The 23,971-nt window shown below is 38.0% G+C and overlaps 1 protein-coding gene across 1 annotated transcript; it reads left to right on the forward strand.

The window, feature by feature from the left end:
- The first annotated feature begins 2,480 nt into the window (after positions 1–2,480).
- ICOS (inducible T cell costimulator) lies at positions 2,481–22,969 on the forward strand. Its single transcript, XM_045867363.3, has 5 exons — positions 2,481–2,589; positions 18,625–18,963; positions 19,647–19,753; positions 20,885–20,969; positions 22,929–22,969. The coding sequence occupies exons 1-5, from the start codon at positions 2,532–2,534 to the stop codon at positions 22,967–22,969; spliced, it is 630 nt and encodes a 209-aa protein (XP_045723319.1). The 5' UTR covers positions 2,481–2,531.
- The last annotated feature ends 1,002 nt before the right edge of the window (positions 22,970–23,971 follow it).

Genomic DNA, 23,971 nt, shown 5'->3' on the forward strand with positions numbered 1-23,971 from the left:
GCATTAGAATATTTTATTTTATTTATTTTTTTATTTATTCATTTTAGACACAGAGATACAGAGAGAGTGCATGAACAGGGGGAGAGGGAGAAGGAGAAGCAGGCTCCCTGCTGAGCCAGGAGCCGGACATGGGGCTCGATCCCAGAACCCTGGGATCATGACCTGAGCTGAAGGCAGACACTTAACCATCTGAGCCACCCAGGTGCCCCGCATTAGAATATTTTAGAACTTCATCTAGGACCTAAGTACATCCACCAAAATATGAGGTCCCCAAATCATGTTACCAGTAATTTCTGGCCAGATAAATGAAGACAAGCATGTGAGTGTAGTGTGGTAATTTAGAGTGTGGAATTCAGTTTCTTTTCTTTTCTTTTTTTTTTAAAAGATTTATTTATTTTAGAGAGAGAGAGAGAGAGTGAGCAAGGGGAGGGGCAGAGAGGGAGAGAGCGGGGAGCCCAGCACGGGGCTCCATCTCAGGACCCTGACATCATGACCTGAGCTGAAATCCAGAGTTGGCTGCTTAACGGACTGAGCCACCCAGGCACCCCATGGAATTTGGTTTCATTGTCTGGGTTTCACCTGATTCCATTACTTATTGGCTGTGTGAGTTTGGACTAATTACTTAATCTCTTTAACTCTCAGTTTTCTCACTGTGAAATGGGAATGATAATGAGATCTCTGTCACAGAGTAGCTGTGAGCATGAAACGAGATCATCCATGTGCAACACAGTGTATGGCACATGGTATGTACCCCATAAATGTTCATTATTAGATTCCTGCCCTACTATCCTCTGCAGAACCACAGCTGAGCTCTAGAATTTGTGGTGGCTTTTATCAGACAAAGTAAGAGCTTTCCAGACTTAGTTCTAGAGCTAGGCCACAGCAAGGTTAGAAAAAGTCAATTATTCTCCATTGCCTCCTTTTTGCTGGAAAAGGGCTCTAGCGCAATGACCGTGGGTCTGGAGGCAATGCCTCTTGATGCTGTTAAGGAACAAGGATATCAGGGTAACAGGTTCCCAGGGGTCTTGGTGGCCCAGTATTTCCTGCTCAGGCTAGCTTAACACCTCAAATAGTTTCTCTCACACTCATGACTGAGGCCCAGGAGCCCTAAAAAAAGATCCCTGGGGAAACATCAGAGACATAGTGGAATCACTGCAGGATCAGCCTCCTACCTTACCTGTGGAACCCCTTGGCTCTGGTCCAGGATCCCTAATTGCTCTCCTAGAGCGCCGAACTTGGAGTCCGCTTCAGAGCTCAGACACTGAACTGAACCCTTGGTTGCCCTGACCTCCTGATTTCAGCTTCTCACCTGGATGTCTCCTCTGCAGGCTGACAGTTGGTCTTGCCCTGTTATTTCCCAGAAACCCACCCTGGATCCAGCATCTTGGAAGCTGGTTCAGACCTCTGGATGGTTGGCTTGAGTGGCTCTACCTGCTTTGGTTAAGAGTGAGGACTCTGGAGCCAGACTCTCCAAATCCTAGCATTGCCACTTGCTATTTGATTTGTGCTGGTACTTTACAACTCTGTGCCTCAGTTTTTCTCACCCGTACAATGGGAGATTAGTCGTCCCCATCTCAGAGAATGGTTAGGAGAATTAAATGAATTAATACGTGTATAAAACATAACATAAATACACATACACAAATAATCCAGATTAATATAGTATTAGCTATATTATATTCTATTTTATCCATGTTAAGTATATATTATTTTACATTTAATTTTATGCATGTTTTACATTAAGATGAATATTCTGTAGAAACACTTACATACATACAAATCTACCTATTTATATTATTATTACTGTTGTTATTGTATGTTCTATCTCCCTGCAGAGATGGAGAGAACTTGGGTAGGCTTTTCAACTTTCTTGCTTTCATCTGAGGCTATAGGTACACAATTCATGGTTTCTACAGACTCTGCTGTAATATGCAGGACAGAGTTTAAGTTGAATTAAAATAGACCCCATCATTTGGAGAATTACAATCTACAGTGAATGTGATGTCAATATTTCTCCAATTCCTAAGTCACTCTTCTTCCAGATATATCTTCATTTCCATTTCTTTAATAATTCCCTTTGTTTCTTGTCCTGTTTCTAAGGTTTTCTATCTCTGGAGCAAATAGCAGAAGATAGAATGGTATCAAAAAACATATTATTTATCACTTGGCTGTTGTTAGATCCTGTTATCCCCAGGAACTATTGATTCAGGGGAGTAGGGTGATTCTGAAAATAGGCATTGTCTCTTTCTCTCGTTTTATTGGAACCAGAATGAGGGTAAAGTTCCCCTCTGTTTTCAAAATTATCAGCAATCCAATCGATTAAGCTGAACCCCCGTAAACAGTCAACAGTAATGCCTCACATGCAGCCACTGACATCAACTGAGAGACACCTCCTTGCCTTGATGGTAAGTGTGACACTACATAAACCCTCACAAAACCCACTTCCTTTCCAGCAAATAGAAAACCCTTGAGAACATGAATTCACTATCAGCTTTGGACACTGGAGAGGGTTGCATCTGTTTCTGGCAAACATGAAGTCAGACCTCTGGTATTTCCTTCTCTTCTGCTTTCAAGTTGAAGCCCTAACAGGTAAGTGGCCCAGTGATTATTTCTTATTATCATTCAAGTGAACGTTAAGAAAAACCAAAGGTAGAAAGATCAGGCACCCAATAGAAGGGCTTTTTGTTTGTTTTCTGTGGTTTTGTTTGTTTGTTTGTTTGTTTGTTTTTGAAAGTAGGAACAACTGGAGAAGAGCCCAAGCGCTTGGCTCAGGGTGTGTGTCTCCAGGTCACAGCTGACAGCGTTGAATTTATCCTGCTTCCTTTGATACTGTGTTTTTCAAGATGAAGAAAAAATTGTTTCATCAGACCATTCAAATTTTAAATTACCTGCTTGGAGTTACCTGTTGGTGGAGAAAGTAGAAGAGTGGCTTACTGTTCTCAGAGAAAGATGAAAGGCAAAATGACTTGTGTCAACTGAATGAAAGTAAAATAATTCTGGTATCTGGGCTGGGAATTCTTTTTGAAGGAGAAAATAAAATGGAAGGGCTTTGAAAAAAAGGATTTTGATTTTAATCTTATCTGGGTGATCTGTTGTCAGAAATGTCCAGGCTGCCCCTGAGGTTTTTTTTTTTTTTTTGACACGAAGTGTCAGGGTCCCTCTAAAAAGCCAGGGAGTAGCGGATGCTAGCCCCTGGAGACGTGAAAGAAAAGCAAACCACCATTCTGAAGTCTTCAATTCTCTCTCTTAGATGGTATATATCAGACTATTTAAACGATTTAAATAATGCGACCTACAACTACACTAAAAAACGTGTTTCTGCTGCTTCTTACTTGGTACATTTTTGTATTACTTTTATCTTTCACTCTGAGCCATGTTCTTGAGGCTGGCAAAAGCAAAGTGAAATTGTATTAAGTTGGAAAGTTCTATTAACACTAAAAGCGAAAGGAGAAATTTAGTAGGTATAATCTTATCTAGACATAAATTTTGCAGCGATACAAAGAAATAAATTTTACTTTTCTCTCCAAAGAATTAAAATGCAAAAGCAGATTGGTCAAATGTTTCATCTTGGGGTAGTTCAAGGTGATTCAAATGCCCTTAAGTAAAGAGGAATGAAGAGTGAACAATTAGAGTCTACTTACAAGTTCCAAAGTCAGGTGAGGGGTACTTGCTTGTTTATGCCTTGTCTACAACCCAGTGAAATCTTTTAGCAGCATGAATAACAAATGAACAGCTTTGGGATTGATACTCATTTATTCATTCATTCACTTAGCTGTTCATTCACACGGCACCAAGCACTTACCATACAGGAGGTACAGTGAAGGCTGCCCTGTGTACAATGATGAACAAAACCACAGCAGTCCCCGCTCTCAGGAAGCTAACTGAATGGCTGGGAGAGAGACATTAATCAAATAATCCCATGAATTGATGATAATTACAGGCAGAACTCACAAAGAAGCCTCTTTATCCTGGGTGCGTATGTGGGTGGGGTTGGGGAGTGGTGTTCATCAAAGTCTTTTCTATGGCAATGGCACTTGAATTAAGATGTGAAGGATAAGTAGGAATAAATGGGGAGGATGGTGTGAAGGGGAGAAGAACACTCCACACCAGGAGAAGAGGAAGTGCAAAGGACCTGTGGCAGGAGGAAATGAAGTAAGGTCAGGGGACTGGAAGAAGGTGGATGTGCCTGAGCACAGAAAGAGAAGGGTTTGGAATGGTACAAGATGATGCTGGAAAGAAAAACAGAGGCCAGATACCATTCAGACTATCTGGGCCATGTAAAGGATTTTGGATTTTTTTCCAAGAACATTGGGGCAAGTGATTGAGGGCTTTGTACTGCTAAAAGGTATCCCAATATGTTAAACCCATTTGGGCACTTATGGTTGATGATAGTGTGCTTATTATCAGCTTGAGATTTGAATTAACAATTGTGTTTTTTTCTATGGAAGGATAGATCCAACCTAGGTAGAATTATTTTGAGTTACTAGACTAAGCTGATGAAGAAATTACGCTTCTAGAATGATATTCATCTTAGGCTCTAATGGAATAAAACCAACGTTTACTCTCCCCACACAGAAAACTGCCATGTGACAAGCCATTTTTTGGTTTGAGGCATGAGTGACTAAATGGAGATCGTAAATTGCTAACATCTCCATGTTCAAAATACCTTCACGATACATTTATCTAGCACCTATTCATTCTTCAGAGCCTACACCAAGCACTTGCAGGTCTTTTCCTTTGGCATATTTTTAATCCTCGCAATGAAGTAGGTTTTCTCATCCCACCAAGAGGTTAAGTATTCTTACCTTCAGTGGATGTTTGAACAATCTCAGACCAGGAAAGGCTAAGTGATTTGTTACATAGTAATTCATGGCAGAACCAAGATTAGAACACAAATGTATCTGACTCCAATATTCACACCTTCCACATTGCTTTGAAGTAGCAAGAGATATAACATAAGCTTAAAGGGGAGAAATTCTCATCAGTGTTGCATTTGGTTAGTGAATTAACAGGCTGGAAATCTTGGTGATTTCGTAACTATTGTTCTTAGTGTAAAATTTAACAAAGCCATCTTCTTTTAATGATTCTGGAACAATAGGAAGCTCCTCTTCGTAAAAGGATCTGGAAAAAATGTGAACCTCTACCTCCGTTTAGAAGACCCTCTTTCTACACCTCTGGGCAATGAGAAACATACGGGTGACCTTATGAATTCTGATATTAGAAAGACCACTCTGAAAGCGGTGTGGAGGCTGCGAATAAGTGGGAATGACGGAAGTCAAATGATGCTTAATAAACGTGCACGTCCCATGATGTGTTCTGGGAGGAAGCTGGGAGAATAACCCTCAGGTTCATTTTGAGCCTTGCTTTTGTTTCCCAGCCATCCAATCCATGATTCCAGAATTCCGTCACCTGAGGAAAAACAACCCTCAGGTGTTTGCAGATCAGCTCCTCCCCAGAGCTCAGAGAGAAGTCTGCGGATCTAAGCTGACCTTCAGCTCCTCCCACAACTCCCTTCAAGTATTTTTTTTTTTAATTTAAAACCTTTTTGTATTTATTTTTCTATTTTTGAATAGGAGATACATGTATATGGTGTAAAATTTAATAAGTACAAAGGAGTATACAGTGAAAAGTAAGCCTCTCTTGCCCCCTTGACTTCCTGTTTCTCTCTGAAAGACCATTGTTGTTACCTGTTTCTTGCTGTGAAACATTTTCCAGAAATATTCTGTCTATATAGTCTTATATGATTATAATCAAACTTTTTGGATAGCTAACAACATATACATTATTTTCTGCATTTTGCTTTTTAAAAAAAGTTTTAACTATGTATCTTGGAGATTTTTCCACAACCACACATATAGAGCTACCTTTTATTTTTAATAACTAATTGTATTCCATTATATTGTTTAATTGTAATTTATTTAGCACCTTGTTAATGGAAATTTTATTTATAGTTGTTTTTCCTCTTATAAAATCCTTCAAGTACTCTTGTTGGATTTTTAAAATCCAAATTGTTAACCCCCTGCCCCCATAGATGAATTCAGGCCATTCCCATTCAGTGTGATAAGCCTGTACTTGATTTTATCTCTTCATTGTTATGCTTATTTTATTTATTTTCCTTTGCTATTGTATCTTCTTTTTTGTCTGGTTCTTTCAATTTCCCTCTTTGCCTCTGTAATTTGGAAGGTTGTCTACAGTTCTTAACTGAGTAAGTCATTATGTTCAGAGAATCTTGAATGTCTATTTATTTATTATTGGCTTAAAATAAATAATGACCATGGCCTTGCCTGATGTGCAGACCCCACAGTCCCATTGACCTGAGAACTTCTGAAGGTTCTTCCATCCCACTCTCATGCTGTCCTGTTAGTGCACCCCCGCCCCAATCTTGGGCTTTGTTGAAATAATAATTGCAGATCATTGCTAGTTTCCTCTTACAGTATTTCTCTTCTGTTTTAAGAATCCCTTCTTGATGCTTCCTTCACCGATTCAGTGACAGCATCACTTGCCTTCTGTTCCTGTCTTGTGATCTCTGCTCTGATACGGTGATCAGAAGACTTCCATTATTTTCTTCAGATACCCTGGATTCTATGAATTCCAGCATGGGTAAAGAAGTCTTTCTTTTCCTCTGAGGGGTAACTAATATCTTTTCTGGGAATAGGATTTCTGGACTGAAGTCTTTTCTCTTAATGGTCCGTGGATCCCCCTCCACTGTCTGCTGGCTTTAGGATGGCAGGTGAAGCGTTGTCTGCTAGTATGATTCTTGTTCTCTTGTAAGCAACTCAAAAAAATTCTCTAGAATCTTGTAAGCTATTTATTTCAATATTGGAATTCAGGAATTCCACCAGGATATGCCTGGCTCTGTGAAGATTTTCATGAGTATTGCTTGGGACTGGGTGAGACTTCTCAATCTGTAGACTTGAGGGGTTTTTTGTTTGTTTGTTTTGCTTTTTGTTTTTTTAATTTCAGGGATATTTTTCTCCCCGTAGTTGTAGTTGTTTGATCATATCTTTGTCTTTTTCTCTTCTTTCTAGGAATACCTATTATTCTCATGTAAGATCTTGAGTGCCTCGATTTTTCATTACTAGTGAACATAGTGGCTTTCATAACTTGCCATTGCATTAGCAACTCCCTCAGGTGAAATGGAATATTATGGTTTTTAAATTGCTAGCAGCATATCCCTATTTCTTCGGAGAAACAGAATGTAGGTGTGTAGAGAGGACCTAATTCTCATCTTAGTTTTGCTCACTGTAAAGTACATAGACTTGACTTAAAAAAATTGGCCTCTATATTCACAGTTGTAAACTGGGCAAAACCCACAACTTATGCTACTTTCCTACCTTAAGGATATGAATTTTATATGTAAAAGGATTTATTAAACTTTATAAATTAAAAAAAATTTAAAAATCATCTGTTGCCTTCAATACCCTAGGAAAGAGCCACATTTACTCCATAAAAGGCATCTCTGTGCTATTCCAATAAATTGAGTCTATCAAATGGCACTTTTTGGTCATCCTAAGTAAAATAAGACCTTTGGCATTTGAAACCTTCTTATGAAAATTCAAAACCGTATTTTGGAAAGTGGAACTTCAGTACATAGAAAATATATAACACAAATGAAAACTGTTAGTCAAAACGTGATTTTTTTTTTCATTGGTTTAGCATGTAAGGTTGATCAACACAGACCAAGATTTGCAAATTTAGAGTCAAGTGTTGGGGATATGGACCTCCTCTGGGTCATGTATAACATATTGATGCCTGTTTCTACTTTGCTTGAGGAAAAGCTAAGAAAAATCAAGTTGTCTTTAGGGAGGGTGACAGACTCAAGAATTTTGGTTCTGTCAACCACTAGATCTGATAACATCTTTTGTTTGTCTGAGCCATGTTGACATAGGCATTGGACCTTCAACAAGCAATTGAAGATCATTTAAATGTAGCTGTTTAAAATTTGAGAAATCAAACTTTTTGCAGCCAACATTTATATTTTCCTAGGATTCAGCACCAAAAAACAACAACAAACAAACAAAACCTCTAGTGCACTCATAATTAAAATTTTGTTTATTTTGTACCATCCAGGTCTAAAGCAAGAATCTCATGGTAGTTCCTGTTTGTACTTATTTAATGATGATGAAAGTTTGCATACGTGAATCCATATTTTTACATGTCTACAGGCAGATAAGTTTCAGAATAATCATTAAGAATTTAGACCTTGTCAGAGCAAGGAGCTAGACTTTGTTGCAGATTCAAATACACAGGGCAACTCAACACGTAATGGTTGATGAATGAGGATGTCTAGAGAAATGAGTGTGTATAGCACAAAGTAATTTCATATCTAAGAAATTATTTTATATATTTTTGGTGTATGATAACTTTTTAAATCACAGAATATATATGTGGCATCAATGTAAATAGTACTTTAAGTACTTGGGACGTTAATACACATAATACATCTGGAAGGAAAAGAAATACCTGAATATAACTTCCCAGTCAAATTTAATGTTAAAAGCTTCTTCTTTTTTCTTGTTTTTCAGCAAGTCTCTTTGGCTTCTGTGCTTTAGCTTCTATAAAGTTAGAGGGTTGGACTAGATTATTGGACTAAAAGACTCCTTAAGAATGTGGATTCTGGTCTCAGATTGTCTAGGTTCATATTATGGTTGCACCATATATTGGCTCGATAACCTTGGGGCAGTTCTTCAAGCCTCAGTTTCCTCAAAATAGAAAATCTGACATAAAAGGCTGTTAGGAACATCAAATTGTATGTTTCATGTAATGCATTTAACACAGTATTCAATGCATGAGAAACTCTCAAGGCATACAAGTTGTTGTAATATTATTTGGAAGCTTTTGAAAGCTTAAATATTTATTTAACTTCCAGACCTATTAGGCTTCAGAAAATTGTCTGAGCATCATTCAGTTTGAATATTTGCCTTTGGACTGGGAAACAAGTGTTCTCCAACATCTAGTAAAAAGATTCTCTTGCTCTGCTTTTCTCATTTTTCTCCTCAGTCCATTGCGGGACATTTGCCAACCATGCTCAGCCTCCATGTTTTTCTATACATTCATTTATTTCATTGAGCTTCTAATACATTCCAGATCCTGGGATGATTTAGGTGACCATACTACAGTACTTATCCTTGTGAAGCTCATGTTTAAATGAGGAAGACAGACAAAATAATTATGATCTAAGCTGATATACATTATAAATATATTGGTGTAAAATAAGTGTTATTGAGAGCATAGAGATAAGAGTCTTTGAAGTCTCAGGGACCAATTAAAAATGATTCGTAAAGAATGAATGGGGGTCTCTAGGAAGATAAAGAAGTCCTGGGATATTCTAGTTTATGGGAATAGTTTAAAGATGTGAGAAGAACAGCCAAAAAGTTTAGTATGGCTTGAACCTATATGGTCCACAGATTGTGAAAGGAGTTTGTGTCATGCTAAAAGACAATTGATTTTTTTTTTTTTACCTCAAAAGCCACAATCTAATAGAGACTTTAAGCTGGGGAGTGACATGCTTTTTAGAAACACAATTTTGGGAATAGCATGAAGAATGGACTTGGAAAGGGAGAGAATCCTCTTGAGAAGGTCAGTCAAGAAGCTTCCACAGATGAGGGAAGACAAAAAAAGGTCCTGGATTGGCAATAGGAATAGAGAAAAGCAACTGAATTCAAGAGATATCTTTGAGCTAGAGTCAACTGGACTTGGTGGACAACTGGATCAGGAGAGTCAGGGAGAGGGGTCAGACTAGTGGCTCCCTTAAATGATGAGGTTTGAGTTTGGGAGTGAATATTGAGTTCAGGTTGGAAATGTTACTCTTGATCATCAGAAGAAATCGGACAGAGATGTTAAAGGAAATTGGAAATAAGGGGTGAGAGCCAAGGGAAGGGGTGGCTGAGATGAAGGTGTGGGTTACTGGAGTAGAAATGGGATCTGGAGCCTTAAATGGAACAAGTTCACCCAGCCAATGCCTTGTCTATGTGCCCAAAGGGCTTTACACAGCAGCTGAGGGATGGGAAATAATGTGGATATTCTTGGGTGCCAATAAAATTCTTTCTCCCTCCCTTTCTTTGGAAGAGACTTGGGTTCATTTAATCCCCTGTGATTTCCCTGTTAGGACAGTTTCAAATCAATGACAATGAATTAACTAACAAGTAACTTGTTTGCAAATTAACTACTTCATGAATATTGCTACAAAGTTTTATAACCTATTTGGCATTCTTCCATTTTCACAAAGAAAGTTTTTACTAGAAGAAAATCAATCTTCCATTTTTTCTTATTATATAATAAGATGCACACTCTAAAGGACCAAAGATTGTTTTATTCCCCCCTACAAAGTTCCTTGGAGAGTAAAAACAATTCAGACATTTAGTGTGTGTGTGTGTGTGTGTGTGTGTTTCTATGCTCTTTTGGCTTTTTGATTTTCTCCCCACTTTTCTTCACATTTTTTGTCTTTCTTTTCTACAACTGTTAAGAATTTAGATCAGATTGGGCACCTGGGTGGCTCAGTTGGTGAAGCGTCATTATCCCAGAGTTCCAGGATGAAGTCTGGCATCGGACTCCCTGCTGAGTGGGAAGTCTGCTTCTCCCTCTGACCCTTCCCCCTCTCATGCTTTCTCTCTCTACGCTCTCAAATAAATAAATAAATAAATTCTAAAAAAGAATTTAGATCAGATTGGGCTTCTTTTGCCTGTCCTCCCTACTGACTTCAATCACTTCTTTAGAGTATGGATGTCTTTGAATAGTAATGTAAGTATAGAAAAGATGCATGTATAAAAATCTAAGTTTTAGCCAGTAGACTTATAAGAAATGACAATGCTTTTATGAAAGGTGAAAACAAGGGTTTTCTTAAAAGCCAAAATTTCTTAGTAAAAGATCAAATGTAACAAAACCTAAATAAACATTGCAGTTTTTAGAACTTCATCTCTTATGTCACATTCATGTGCCGTGCTAAGCTAAAGCTTATTGTTTGATTACAGAAAATATGTTTAATAAGCACTATCAATAAATTGCGAACTCAGGAGGTCTTATCTTTCTATCACTCTGAGACCTTTGTGGAGGTTTGTGGTTAGAAGTCTGAGTTAAGGAGAGTGAAGTCAAATTGCTGATTAGTCTCACACCCTCTGCAATTGTGTGGGTTTTCTAACATGTTTTTGCCAAAAGATTTTCAACTGGGGATAATACAACTGCTTATAAAGAATCCTGACAGGATGGGTTCTAGCAAGACCATCTTATACTGAAGAAATGGAATAGTTTAGATATTAAAAGAATCAATTTAGAAACAAACTCTTCTGAGCCACAGTACAATTCTCAGGTAAACGATCGTTTCTTCCAAGTTTTGTTTTGTTTTTTTCTCCCCATACTGCCCTTGCCCTGGAGATAGGAATTTTCTTGTCCCTGAAACAATTTGAAAACCTAAAGAAATCACCTAATACAAAGACTCTGAATTTACTCTTGAAAACATTAGTCTATTGATGTCAAGAGTAAGGTTATAAAAATCATAGTTAGCAGAAGTTAACAGGTTTGAATCTCTATTGGGAAGATGGTATTCTTTAGACGTTGTAGTCAATGTGATTAAAAGACATAGTACCTGTTCTCTAGAGTACTTATAATCTAGGAGTATCAACAAGAAGTACATAGATATGGTAGCAAAAAACCCCCCAAAAACTAATACTTAATATTCAGATTTTAAGACCCATCACCAGGATTCAAGAGAACATATTTTTATTTTGTTTTTAATAATGTATTAAATGCTAAAAGATATAGCGTGGTATTTTATCACAACCACATGCTGTGGTTTTGAAACATCTGCATATATTGGAAAAATTATTGGTCCAGGGGCCCCTATTGTGGTCATATATTTTTTAATGTATGACCAAACAAATTTAAGAAGTGTGCACTCTGGAGGATCTAAATAATCAGCCAGGCTTAAACTTGTCCTCTCCTCTATAGACAAAATAATAGTTAAAAGAATCATCAATCATCTAAACAAGTCTTTATGAACCTAGTGTATATTTACAGATCAAGAACCTGTTTCTTTGAAGCTCAGACAGAATTTTCATTAGAATCTGACATTCCATTTCAGGGGATTGATTGACTGATTATACATTTTGCTTGATTATACATCTGCACGTACTTGTTTCCAGAAGAAAGACAACATGGCATAGCTAATCATGGGATCATGTCCCAGTTAGGAGCTGTGTAATCCTGGGCAAGATACTCATTTTTCTGCTCTTGGTCTAGCGTGATAAATGTAAATATAAAATGAAAGGCTTAACTGGATCATTTCTAAGTGCCCTTTTGGTTTTTACATCGTATATTCTATTCATCTCCCCAGACTTATAATATCACTGAGATCTACATATTTATTTGTTCATCTGTCCATCCTTCCAATAAGTATTTATTATGACTTACTACATACTAGGTGTTATTGTAGGTACTTGGGATGGATTGATGAATAAGATCAACAGGTGCCTGATTTTAAAGCTGATGTTATCGTGGGGTAGCCAGACGATAAACAAGTAAATAAATAAACCAGATAATTTCAGACAATGATAAATACTTTCTCTCAGGTTATATGATAGAAAATGACATGAGGTGTACTTTGGATTGAGGGGTCAATGGTCACTGAAGAAGTAAGAAGCAGTCATGTGAAGATCTGAGAGAACATCCCAGGTGAAGAACCAACAAATTCAAAGCCCAGGGGACCAGTTGCTTATGTTTGAGGAATAGAAAGAAGAGAAGTATGGCTGCAGTATAGTGAATGACTGGTATAAAATGGTGTTAGAGAGGTAGGTAGGTCATGCAGGTCATGGAAACCAGGCTAAGGATTTGGATTTTATTCTAAGTGAGATGTATGTTTTATAAGCAGGGCAATGACACTATCTGTGATTGTTAAAAGATGATTCTGGCTTCCCTGCGGAGAATAAATGGTAAATGGGCAGGAGTGAGAGCAGAAAATTAGGGGACTCTTGTAGTCCTACAGAGAGATGATGCTGGTTTGGCCCAGTTGAAGTTTACGTGCAGGAGTAGTGGATAGACTCTACCAGACATAAAACAGAAGTATAGGAAATTAGCCCTTCTTCCTGTAGACAGATTTTAATAGGATCCTGTGAGAGTCAGTCTGTAGTAATCATGAAGTATCTAGCTTCATGTAGTTGCCTGCTTCCATTACACTTCCCTTGGTTGTTGCTAGAGGCACTTCAACCTTAGATTGAACCCAGAATCTTTTATGCACCCAAGAAGTTGTATGACTTTAGACAAATAATCTAACCTGTCTGGGTCTTCAGTTGTCTGAACAAAAGAATTAGGCTTGCTGTATAATTTCTAAGTTTACCAGGTCTGATTGTTTATGATACTGGGTGGAGGTTGAATCGTGTTACAGGAAATGTGAAGGAGAAGGTTTTTATGGGGCTCTGAAACATGGACAGTGTCTATGAGCGTTTATGGGCACTGGAGATGGAGATGGGATGTTAGGGAGGGTGAGGAACATATCAAAGACTGTGAGAATGGATATTTTGGAGGATGATTTTTTTAAAAGATTTTATTTATTTGACAGAGAGAGTGAGCACAAGCAGGGGGAGTGACAGAGGCAAAGGGAGAAGCAGGTTCCCCACCGAGCAGGGAGCCCGATGTGGGGCTCGATCTTAGGACCCTGGAATCATGACTCGAGCGGAAAGGCAGACGCTTAACCCACTGAGCCACTCAGGCGTCCCAGGGAGGATGATTTTATATTAAGAGGTGGTATGTGGAAAAAAAAAATTTAAGCTGAGAGAAAGGAAAAAAGAACAAGGAGAAAGAAATTGGTAAGGGGAATACTCACAATTTTTAACTTCCAGTATGGCAGAAGAACAGACCAAACATATCTGATACTCAATCAAAACAAACACTGGCTATAAAAATTGGTGCTAGGGATACCAGCACTCCGTGTCGAATGTTAGATTTGGAGATGAGAACATCCAGGAAGGGTGGAGAAAAGATTCTAGCTGTTTCTGCAGTTATTAGAAACTAATATATTCAGGTTTTCCTTACATTGTCTGCTGATCCACTAAATGCTTTAGCCATGGGTATAGAAATGATCCCCTTTGACACTATTTTTTTCACGTGTCATCAAAGGCTAAGGACCATTTGTAATTAGGTATTTGAGGATATCTTTTCTACAGGTACCAAGGTAATTATGAAGTAATTGATTCAATATCATACCTGGCTCCTTTAATTGAAAACATTCAAATTGCAAACTTAGAGTTGTCAAATGGTTTTCCAGATGAAAAGCTTAAGCATTGGGTATGTAGAGACATAAGTCAGGTGTCTTATCACTACATTTCATAATAAAAAGCTCACCTGGGAAGTTTTTATTATTTTATTTAAAAAAATTTTTTTAAAGATTTTATTTACTCATTTGAGACAGAGAGATACAGAGAGAGAGCATGAACAGGGGGAGAGGCAGAGGGAAGGAAGAAGCAGACTCACCGCTGAGCCGGGAGCCCAACATGGAGCTCGATCCCAGGACCTGGAGATCATGACCTGAGTCGAAGGCAGACGCTTTACCATCTGAGCCACCCAGGTGCCCCTCACCTGGGAAAGTTTTTAGATTAAATATGAAAAAATGAACAAGTCACAGCGTCCAGCAGAAATGAACTTGGAATCCCCAGTTACTCCTCTCATGTCAATGGCACACATCCTTGGTGCTATCACTCCAGAAAGAGGTAGTCTTCTTAGCCCTACCTAAATACTTTTACAGGGAATGTGAATGTCTCATTCATTTTCATTTCTCCTGACTCCCTGGAATCCCCCAGTAAGATGCTGGGACTGAGAGAATTATGGAAACAACAACAAAGTAATAGCTCTCTTGGTTGTTTGCAGTCTCCTCTGGATATATTCTGATCCTGGATCCCTAGAGAGTAAGTGTTGGAAAGAATTTTATGTTTTGGTCTCACTTCTTTATTTCCGAGAGGAAGAGGCTGAAGTCCAGAAGGGTACCAAAGTCACAGACTTGCTAATGGCAAGACCAGAATTTTCCTCACGTTTTCTTGGGGATCACCACATTGTACTTCCACTACTCTGCACTGCTGACTGTTATATTTCATCTTGTGTTGGGTTACGGGTCATAGTGTGGGAATGGGGCGGAGAAGGGAAGCTGCTAACAAAACATCTTCAGAAACATAAGACAGGGCATCTCTATGTGTTTACATGGTGGCCACAGTCACTTTTGCTCCAAGATCTCTTTGTGGTTTACTTGCTGTCATTCTAAAGTCCTTGGGAAATGTGCTCTGAACATTTCTAAAGAAACTGAGAACGAGCCCACTGATTTTATCATTGGCAGCAGGCTATAGAGACATAAACATCAGAACGACAGTCATGCAACATAATTTACTTTCAGGTAAATAAGTCCCCAAGCAAAAACACCTTTCCTTTGAATATAATGTAGACCTATGCTCATGCTATCTGTTCTTTCCTTTTTGCCTTTTGCCTATGTCGTTTCCTCTATTTTAAAAATGAAACACGTGTTATTTTCCTTCTGTATAATTTTGTAATCCAGAACGAAACATCTACACAGAAAAGTGAACATAAATATACAATTTAATGAATCATTATAAAGCATACTACCTTCCTCCCATAATCACCACAGCTCAAGAAATAAAACATTGTCAGCACCTAGAAGCCTTTCCACCCCTGTGTTTTCCTTCCTGATTCCAACACTGCCTTCCCTTTATCCCAAATCATTAGGTTGCATTTTTGTGATGTCCATTTAGGTTATATATTGTTTCTATTCTTTTAGTCATTATGCAAGAAATAACATGCATGCTTCACTTACTGAAGTTTCTCATTACATGTACCTTTACTGTTTTTCTTTTTACTTTTTATTGTTAATGCTGAGACATCACCTGATGGTCTAATAGTTCCTTCTTTGAAGGTAATCAGTCTCTTTTCTATGGTGGCTCTTAGGACTTTCATTATGATATGTCTAGACGTGCATATTTAAAAAATTTGCTTGTTATTTGTTAGGATTCTTAAATCTGGATGAGGACTGCATTTCAAATAATTTTTCCAACCTAATTTTCTAGTTCACCAATTCTCTCTTTAGCTCTAATATGCTTTGAACCTATCCATTGAATTTTTAATCATAGTTACTATGGTTTTTTACCAGTTCTAGTTGATTCTTTTTCAAATTAGTTGTTTTTAGTTTCCTGTGCTTTGCAGATATCATTACAAGTTTGTCTTTTATTGCCTTAAATGCAGTAAGCTCAATTGTTTATTTTGGGGGTCTGATAATTCAGATATATAATTTGGGGGGGGTTGTTTCTGTAGTCTGTTGTTTCTATTGTTTTGTTTCCTTGCATGTCATTGTTTTTAAATATTATTTGCAGATAGGATTTGAGGCCTGGGATGTAAATCTTTTCTTCCTGGAATAGTTGCATTTTTACTATCAAAAGCCTAAGGGTAATAATAATCCAAAATTACCTTAAACAAAATTCAAGGATTTAGATTTTCTGGACCATTGAAGTGATTTGAAAGTGAGCTATAATCTGCAGGAGGCTGGTTTCTTCCGGCTTAACTGTAGTGCAAGAAGGAAACCCTTTGAGATCCCAACTTATTGAGGAGAGGCTCTTCCAGGTTTCTTGCTTTGCAGACTCTGGGAGTTGAGACATATAAACAAAAGCTTGAACCTGGCAGAACAGCGAATGCTCTCAGAGTAAAAGCAACTTCTGAGCTCTGCTCATCTCTCTGGGTTCTGGTTCTTCAAATTTAACCTACCAATTTCTCCTCTTTGTGAAACCTCATTAAGCCTTTTAATAATACTTTTAGACCCTTTTGTTCAGCATTTTTGGTTGTTTTGGTGTGGGAATTTGTTTGGATCTGGACTGCCATAACTGAAAAACTAGAACACTTGTACAGATTTTCACAATTAAACCCCAAGTGGAAACTCTATTTCCCTTGTAATCTGAGAGCCATAAATTAAAGCCTACAGATATTAAGGAGAATAACTGTGCTAAATCTTAAATAAAATCAAGGCAACTAGTGCACGCAGAGTTGTGGCAAATGAATCCACCTGCCTAGTGCTAGTCCTCTCACAGATGGGAGTTCTTTCAGAAAGCGATATGGTAACACACAGTGTTATAATCATGTTTAAACATTGTGGCCACATGTCATAAAAGCAAAATGCTAAAAATAACCATAATATTCAACCTTAGTGGAAGGCTTTAACAAATTATATATTAATATTATGTCCTAATATATAATCATTAAAAAGGATACTTGTGACGACTATGTAAAAAATGGAACATTTATGATATACCATTAAACGACAATAGCAGAACACAAAGTAATATGTTTGCTATATAAAGCATATGTCTGGAAGGTAAAGAGCAAATATATGCAAATAGCATTTCTATTTCACTGTAGGGCTGGGGCAACTTTTTTTCCCTTAAACATTCATTATACTTGTTATATACTCTTTTTAGGAATAAAGGGAGATTTCAAAACATAAGCAAAAAACTGTCATGCTAATAATTTTCCCAAACAATTTCAGTAAGAAACTTTTATATTAAAGAAAAGGAAAAAAGGAAAGCAGAGAGCAGTTGGAATTTATAATCCAGTAACTCAGAATATGCAACTAGGCTAAAACCTTTTCCATTCTTTTTTCATGTGACCCCTATGTAGTTCTCAAAAACACGTTTGGCTTGCTGTAAGCTTAAAATTTATTGAAAAAAAAAAAGAAGAAAAAGTATACAAAAATCTGGGGCCTTAGTATTGTCATCAGACCTTGATTCAATTCTCAATGGATCAGGTTCAGAAAAGACATATTTCTATCATTTGAAAATGATTCATCTGCTGTTTTACTCTCTGGCAGGAGGGTATAATGTAAATATATATTCATATATAATCAGTCATTTTTCGTTTAAGCTATTTTTCACTTTTTAATTTTTTTTCCCTAAACTACATTATTTCCCAAATCTCATCCGAAATTTTCCTTTGTTTGACTAAGTGCTAATTCTCCTTCAATTTCAATTTTAGAATCAAAAGGGCATTATTTGATTCTGTAAACAAAAATAGAACCACACCACCTTTATTTGAACGGTACTCCATTGTTAGCATTAATTAGGATGGTTTACAATGTATTTATTTGTTTACCATCTGTCTCCAATATGAAAGGGCAGGCAACATCTCTGATTATACTATGTAAATATATTATTACAAATTATATATTCATATATAACAAGCAAATTCCTGTGTAGGCTTTTTTTTTAAGGGCACAGTTTTATTTTTTGTCATGTTCTTTTTTTGCTGTTGTTGTTAAAGATTTTATTTATTTGACAGAGAGAGACACAGCAAGAAAGGGAACACAGGCAGGGGGAGTGGGAGAGGGAGAAACAGGCTTCCCGCTGAGCAGGGAGCCCGATGCGGGACTCGATCCCAGGACCCTGGGATCATGACCTGAGCCAAAGGCATACGCTTAACTAGGGAGCCACCCAGGCGCCCTATCATGTTCTTTTGGTTGTGAAATTCTTTCATTTTGGTGCAATAGAGGTGACTGTATGAAAAGGAGAGATTACTTGTGTGTTTAAATATAATTACTGGAGTAACATCTTCATAAAATGTCACTTTCGCTTTGTTTTCTTCCTTTTTATCCAGGAGAAATCAATGATTCTGCCAAGTCTGAGATGTTTACGTTTCACAATGGAGGTGTACAAATTTTATGCAAATTCAGTGATACTGTCTGGCAATTTAAAATGGAGTTGCGGAAAGGGACAGAAGTACTCTGTGATCTCACTAAGACAAAGGAAAGTGGAAACACAGTGTCCATTAAGAAACCAAAATTCTGTCAGTCTCAGCTATCCAATGATGGTGTCTCCTTTTTTCTGAACAACTTGGACAGTTCTCACGCTAGCTACTACGCCTGTGAACTGTCAATCTTTGATCCTCCTCCTTTTCAAAAAAAGAATATTAGCAGAGAATATCTGAATGTTTATGGTAAGACATTGTTTTCATCTTTCAGACTCGAGTACGTTTGTATTTTAATGACTTTTCTCACTAATGAAAACAAGCAAAAAAATATCTTTTGTAGAGTTCGCTTTGGTGCAATTGATGACAATCATTGATTATGAAAATATGCAAGGGATCATTTATTAATAATAATAATTAATATTAATCAGTTATATGCAATTTGATCATGTAGACTGCTATGTTAGAAATAGATCATGTTGTCTTTAAAGCGCATATGTCATTAGAGATCAGGAAAAAAATTAAGACTAATTACCCAAATCCATGGCCTAATGGCCATTGCCTCTATTCACATAAAGTTTAAGGTTTTGGTTTGTGGAATGAAAGGAGATGATTGAAAATAATAGTTTTATACCATTACTATTCCTACTTACTTTTCTACCAAAATATGGACCCCAAAAAAGTCCTTTCTGTTAACCCCATTTGTAAACATTATGTGTGCGTAGAGTCTTTTAGGTTTTAGCTTTTAAATTCTTGCTATACTACAGAGATGATGTTATTTACAATTTATTGGATTCCATGATTGTAATGAAGCCAAGCTCCATTTGATTAAATCACTTTTTTAAATTTGGTAAGAGAACCTGTGATTCAGCACTGAAAGAGGAGATTTGATTCTCTCAGTTTTCCCTTAACATGTTTCTTTTCCAACCCAGAATCACAGACTTGCTGCCAGCTGAAGTTCTGGTTACCCATAGGATGTGCAGCTTTTGTTGGAGTCTATATTTTTGGATGCATATTTCTTTGTTGGCTTACAAAAAAGGTGAGCGATGTCTATTTTTTCTTGCATTTGCTTTACTGAAGAATATCAGTAGTTATTTACTCATCAAAACACATATCACTCTAGCCAGAGTAATTTGATTAACAGACAGACGATTTCTTTTCCACAAGATATGCCTACTAATTAAACTACTAACTTGGCAGAGAAGCTTATTTATTTTACAGCTGCTTCAGTCTAAAAAAGGATTTGATGGCTTATAGAGAGAGCTGTTATTGTTATTATTCAAAAAAGATAAGGGAATCGGGGCCAAGAAAACACAAAAAGGCAGGACGAAGATTGAAACATAAAAATAGACGCTTTTGATTTCTAAGAATTATTGCATGCGGGCTGCACATTTGATTTTAAGTTTCCAGAGTCAGGGCAAAGAGGAAACAATCCGTTTTATGTTTCCCTCAACTTGTCGATTAAACAATCAGTGAGAAAGTCTTGTAAGCTGCCAGCAGTAGCTGAGAAAGAAATGGCCAGCCTCTTCCCATGGTAAGTTGCTAGGGCTCTGTTTTTAAAGAACACTAATATAACACTGTATGTAAACTAACTGAAATTAAAATTAAAAACTTTAAAATTAAAAAAATTTAAAAAATTTAAAAAATTTAAAAAATAAAGAACACCACAAAAAAGCTAGGGAGATAACTTGACAATGACAAAACAATCTTTCTGTGCTGGGGGATTTTCTTTTCAGTTGTTCACAATACAGATTCTCAATGAAAGAACTCACACCATTCTGCATATTACACAAGTATGCTAATACCCAAGTATATCCACAGTGTGATCATTGGCCAGACCGTGGGTATATCTGTGCCAGGATGGAATTTGGTAAGAAAGAGAAAGAAGGAAGACAGTGAGATAGGGCCCATGATTGAAATCTACAGAGGAAGGAACAATAAAAACAAAAATGAGGAAGGAAATTCGGCAGAAGCCTCTTTATTTAAAGCCCTTTTCATATTGTTCTCCTACTTAGCTGCAAGTCAGGAGCCTGAGCCGTATCCTAACATTTTTGTCACATACCACTTCAACCAAGAAGAGAAAACAGTAAAAAAAAAAGGAAAAAAAAAAGACCAGGGATGGAGATAAGGAAGAGCAGATGACAAACCATATTTCTGCCTTTTCTTCCAGAAATATCAATCCAGCGTGCATGACCCTAACAGCGAGTACATGTTCATGGCAGCAGTGAACACAGCCAAAAAACCTGGATTCACAGGTACCGCTCCATCTGGGGCTTTGGGCAGAGCAGAGTGTTTTTCACCTTAAGCCTGGAATTTTCATGGTTTATTTTAGAGGAAGGGCAAATGTCTCTAAGGCCCAATTTTAGATTTTTCCGTGAAATTCTGAACTTTCACTCTAAGTTTATACCCTCTGCAGTACATTGAAAACAAACAATAAGCCTGTAAGCCACTATTAAAAATAAACAAGCAAAAGATTCATAAGCCACTATTGTATCGAGGCAGTTTTCCAATCACTGTTTCAAAAACTGGGACGATTCTAAGTCTTCCTTGGTAAGAAGTTCTTTAAGTCACCTGATGAACATTTATCGGCTATCAGTGAAGTGCAAATTACTGAGTGAGGCCTGGGAGATACACAAACATGTGGAGGAGGGTTTTGGACACAGATTTGGAAGAGAGATCTGGGCCAGTGCTCCCCAGTGGGAAGAGGAGTCGGGGAAGCTAGTATTATTCTGATGAAAAGAAGGTGCAAGGTCAGAGAGTCTGGATGACTGACTGCACAAGGCCAGTTAGGTGTGACTTTGACTTTTTCCATTCAGAGTGAATATTGTCAATTCAAGGGTTGTTAAGCTGAGGAGCATCTAGGAGGTTTGAAGCATTCCTTGTGGAAAATTTGTAAGGCTCATGCCTTTGAGATGAAGAATGTAATAAGACAAAAGCCCCTAAATTTTTGCCACCATTCAGTGGTGAAGGACTTGTATAAATGGGATGCAAACAGCATCTGTAATCATGGACTTAAAGCATGGGAAGGGAGTTAATGCTCCTCAGGCTAACTCCTCATTTTTTGGGTGAGAGAAATTGATGCCCAGGGCGTTCAGTGATTCCTTTTGCTCCCTAGAGGTTTCCTACCATAGCTTTGTCACTAGCAAAGAACGTGTGTTTCATGGCTTTGCTATTGAAAACAACAACAACAACTTTTCATCTCTGTGCTTATAATAATGTGTCTGTTTTAGTTTGGATCCCTGAAAGCAGACCCTGAGACAGAGACTTGGGTATAAGTAGTTTATTTGGAAGGTGACGCCAGGAAAAAGGGGTGAGGGAGCAGGGAGAGCGAGACAGGCAAGGAGGAAAAGCAAATGAAGGTTGCATTACTGAGATCTCAGCTGGAGGCCACAGAGCTTCTGAGAAATGTTCAGAGGTCTCCCAGAATCATTCTTCCGAAGGGTGGCAAGTGTGGTTATCTATCCACTGGCTCCCATCCCCACTGGCTTGGGGTTGCCAGCAGGGCTCACGAGCTTTCCCTCACGCACCTGGAACAATGCTCTATGCTTGGAAGAGTGTCTCACAAGTCTTCAGAGAAAACCCAGAGGCAGAAAGCAGAGAAATGCACGGTGGGGGCTATTGTGCTAGAATGGACAGCATGTGCAGAAGTGTCTGCCCCAGCTGTGGCTGGAATCAGAGGTGGACATTTTCACACCCCACCTACCACGTGTAATAACCGAACATGGCCAGAGTGTAAGCTTCTTGAGGGTAGGTAGGGTCTCTCCTCTGTATTCTGAAACCACTAAGCAGACACAGGTTCAAGCAGAGCATGCCTCAGCACCTCTGTCAAATATTTATTGTATGATAATTATATGCATAATACCGTGCTGAGTAATTCGTGTTGGGTAGAGGGAGCGGAGACTCAAGAGAGTCCTTGTCTTCAGTCTGTGATGTCACTGGGAAAGCTGATGTGTTTGTAGAGAGGGTGGAATCGGGCTAGTGGCAAAAGTACTCAGTTAAGTGAAGTGTAGCATTCAGCTAACGTCTGTTACAGGAGTTAGGAGTGGGCTGGGAAAAACTTCACGGAAAATGCGGAACTGGTGGTGAGCCTTGAAGCCTAAAGAAGAGTTTCGATGGCATGTGCGTGTGTACAAGAGGCAGATGAAAGGGACAAACTTGTTGAAGGGAATTGGAATAGAGTGCTTTTAAAAATGTTGTGCTGCGTGTTGTTACAGGTGTGCCTCATACTTTGGAACTCTGTGGCACCCAGGCATGAACCACACTGGCCAGCTTCCCCTGCCATGAAGCGCAAGATTCCCACGTTCCCTGGACCGCAGAGAGTCAGACTTGACTGGAGTACATACATCTTCTGCTGGTGTTTTGTTCAATCTGGACCAGTGACTCTGTCAGTCAGAAGGGATTTTAACAGGCTGCTTCAGTACTGTGGGGTTATCAAAACACCCTCTTGCAACCAGTTTTATAGAAAGCCCAGCTCGTGCTCGCTCAACAAACAGACCTCACTGGGATGGAATTCCAGATCTTCATATCTGCTTCTAGCAATGCACCAGCCAGTAAAACAAACACATCTACAGATATTTTTAAGAGACGCCAAGGGTACTGAATCTGCAAAGCAAATGGGCAGCCAAGGGCCAGTATCTGTCTGCATTTCACTAACAGACTACCTCTTCTTCCTGTAGGAATGAGCATTCCTTTTGAATGAGATACTGGACGGAGAGGCTTCAGAACTGTAGCTATTTCTGAGGTGTCGACATATAACTGTACTATTATAATACATCAGTACACAGTACTCTTTTCAAACTTCTGAACACCAATCCCCCACTCCAAGAGTTTAGATGCCTTCATCTGCCTTCAATTTTCCTTTTTAAAATATTTCTACATGACCACTTGATGACAGACATTCTGAGCAGGGAGAAAGATCTACATTTCCCCCTCTACTTCTCAATAAAATACATATTCATTTAGCTGCAACTAAATATATGTTATATCATTTGCCTGTATTCTCCCTATAAGAATATTTTTGCTCCAGAAAGACATCTTATTTTCCCAAATTCAGTTAAAATGATTTACTTTGTTGACTTGTTTCGACCACATTAGTGGTAAAAAAAATTGCCCAGAATCAGAAGGGACTTTATTGTATGATTCTGTTTTCTACCATTATCTATGTTTTCATGGTGCTATTAATTACAAGCCAGGCTGTTTCTGAAGATCATGTTAAAATAGCAAACCAAAAAAAAAAAAAAAACAACAACAAAAAAAA

Source organism: Mirounga angustirostris, unplaced genomic scaffold (genome assembly GCF_029215605.1).
Source record: "Mirounga angustirostris isolate CCGP_5_RB_7025 unplaced genomic scaffold, mMirAng1.0.hap1 SCAF_3, whole genome shotgun sequence".
Lineage (NCBI taxonomy): Eukaryota > Metazoa > Chordata > Mammalia > Carnivora > Phocidae > Mirounga > Mirounga angustirostris.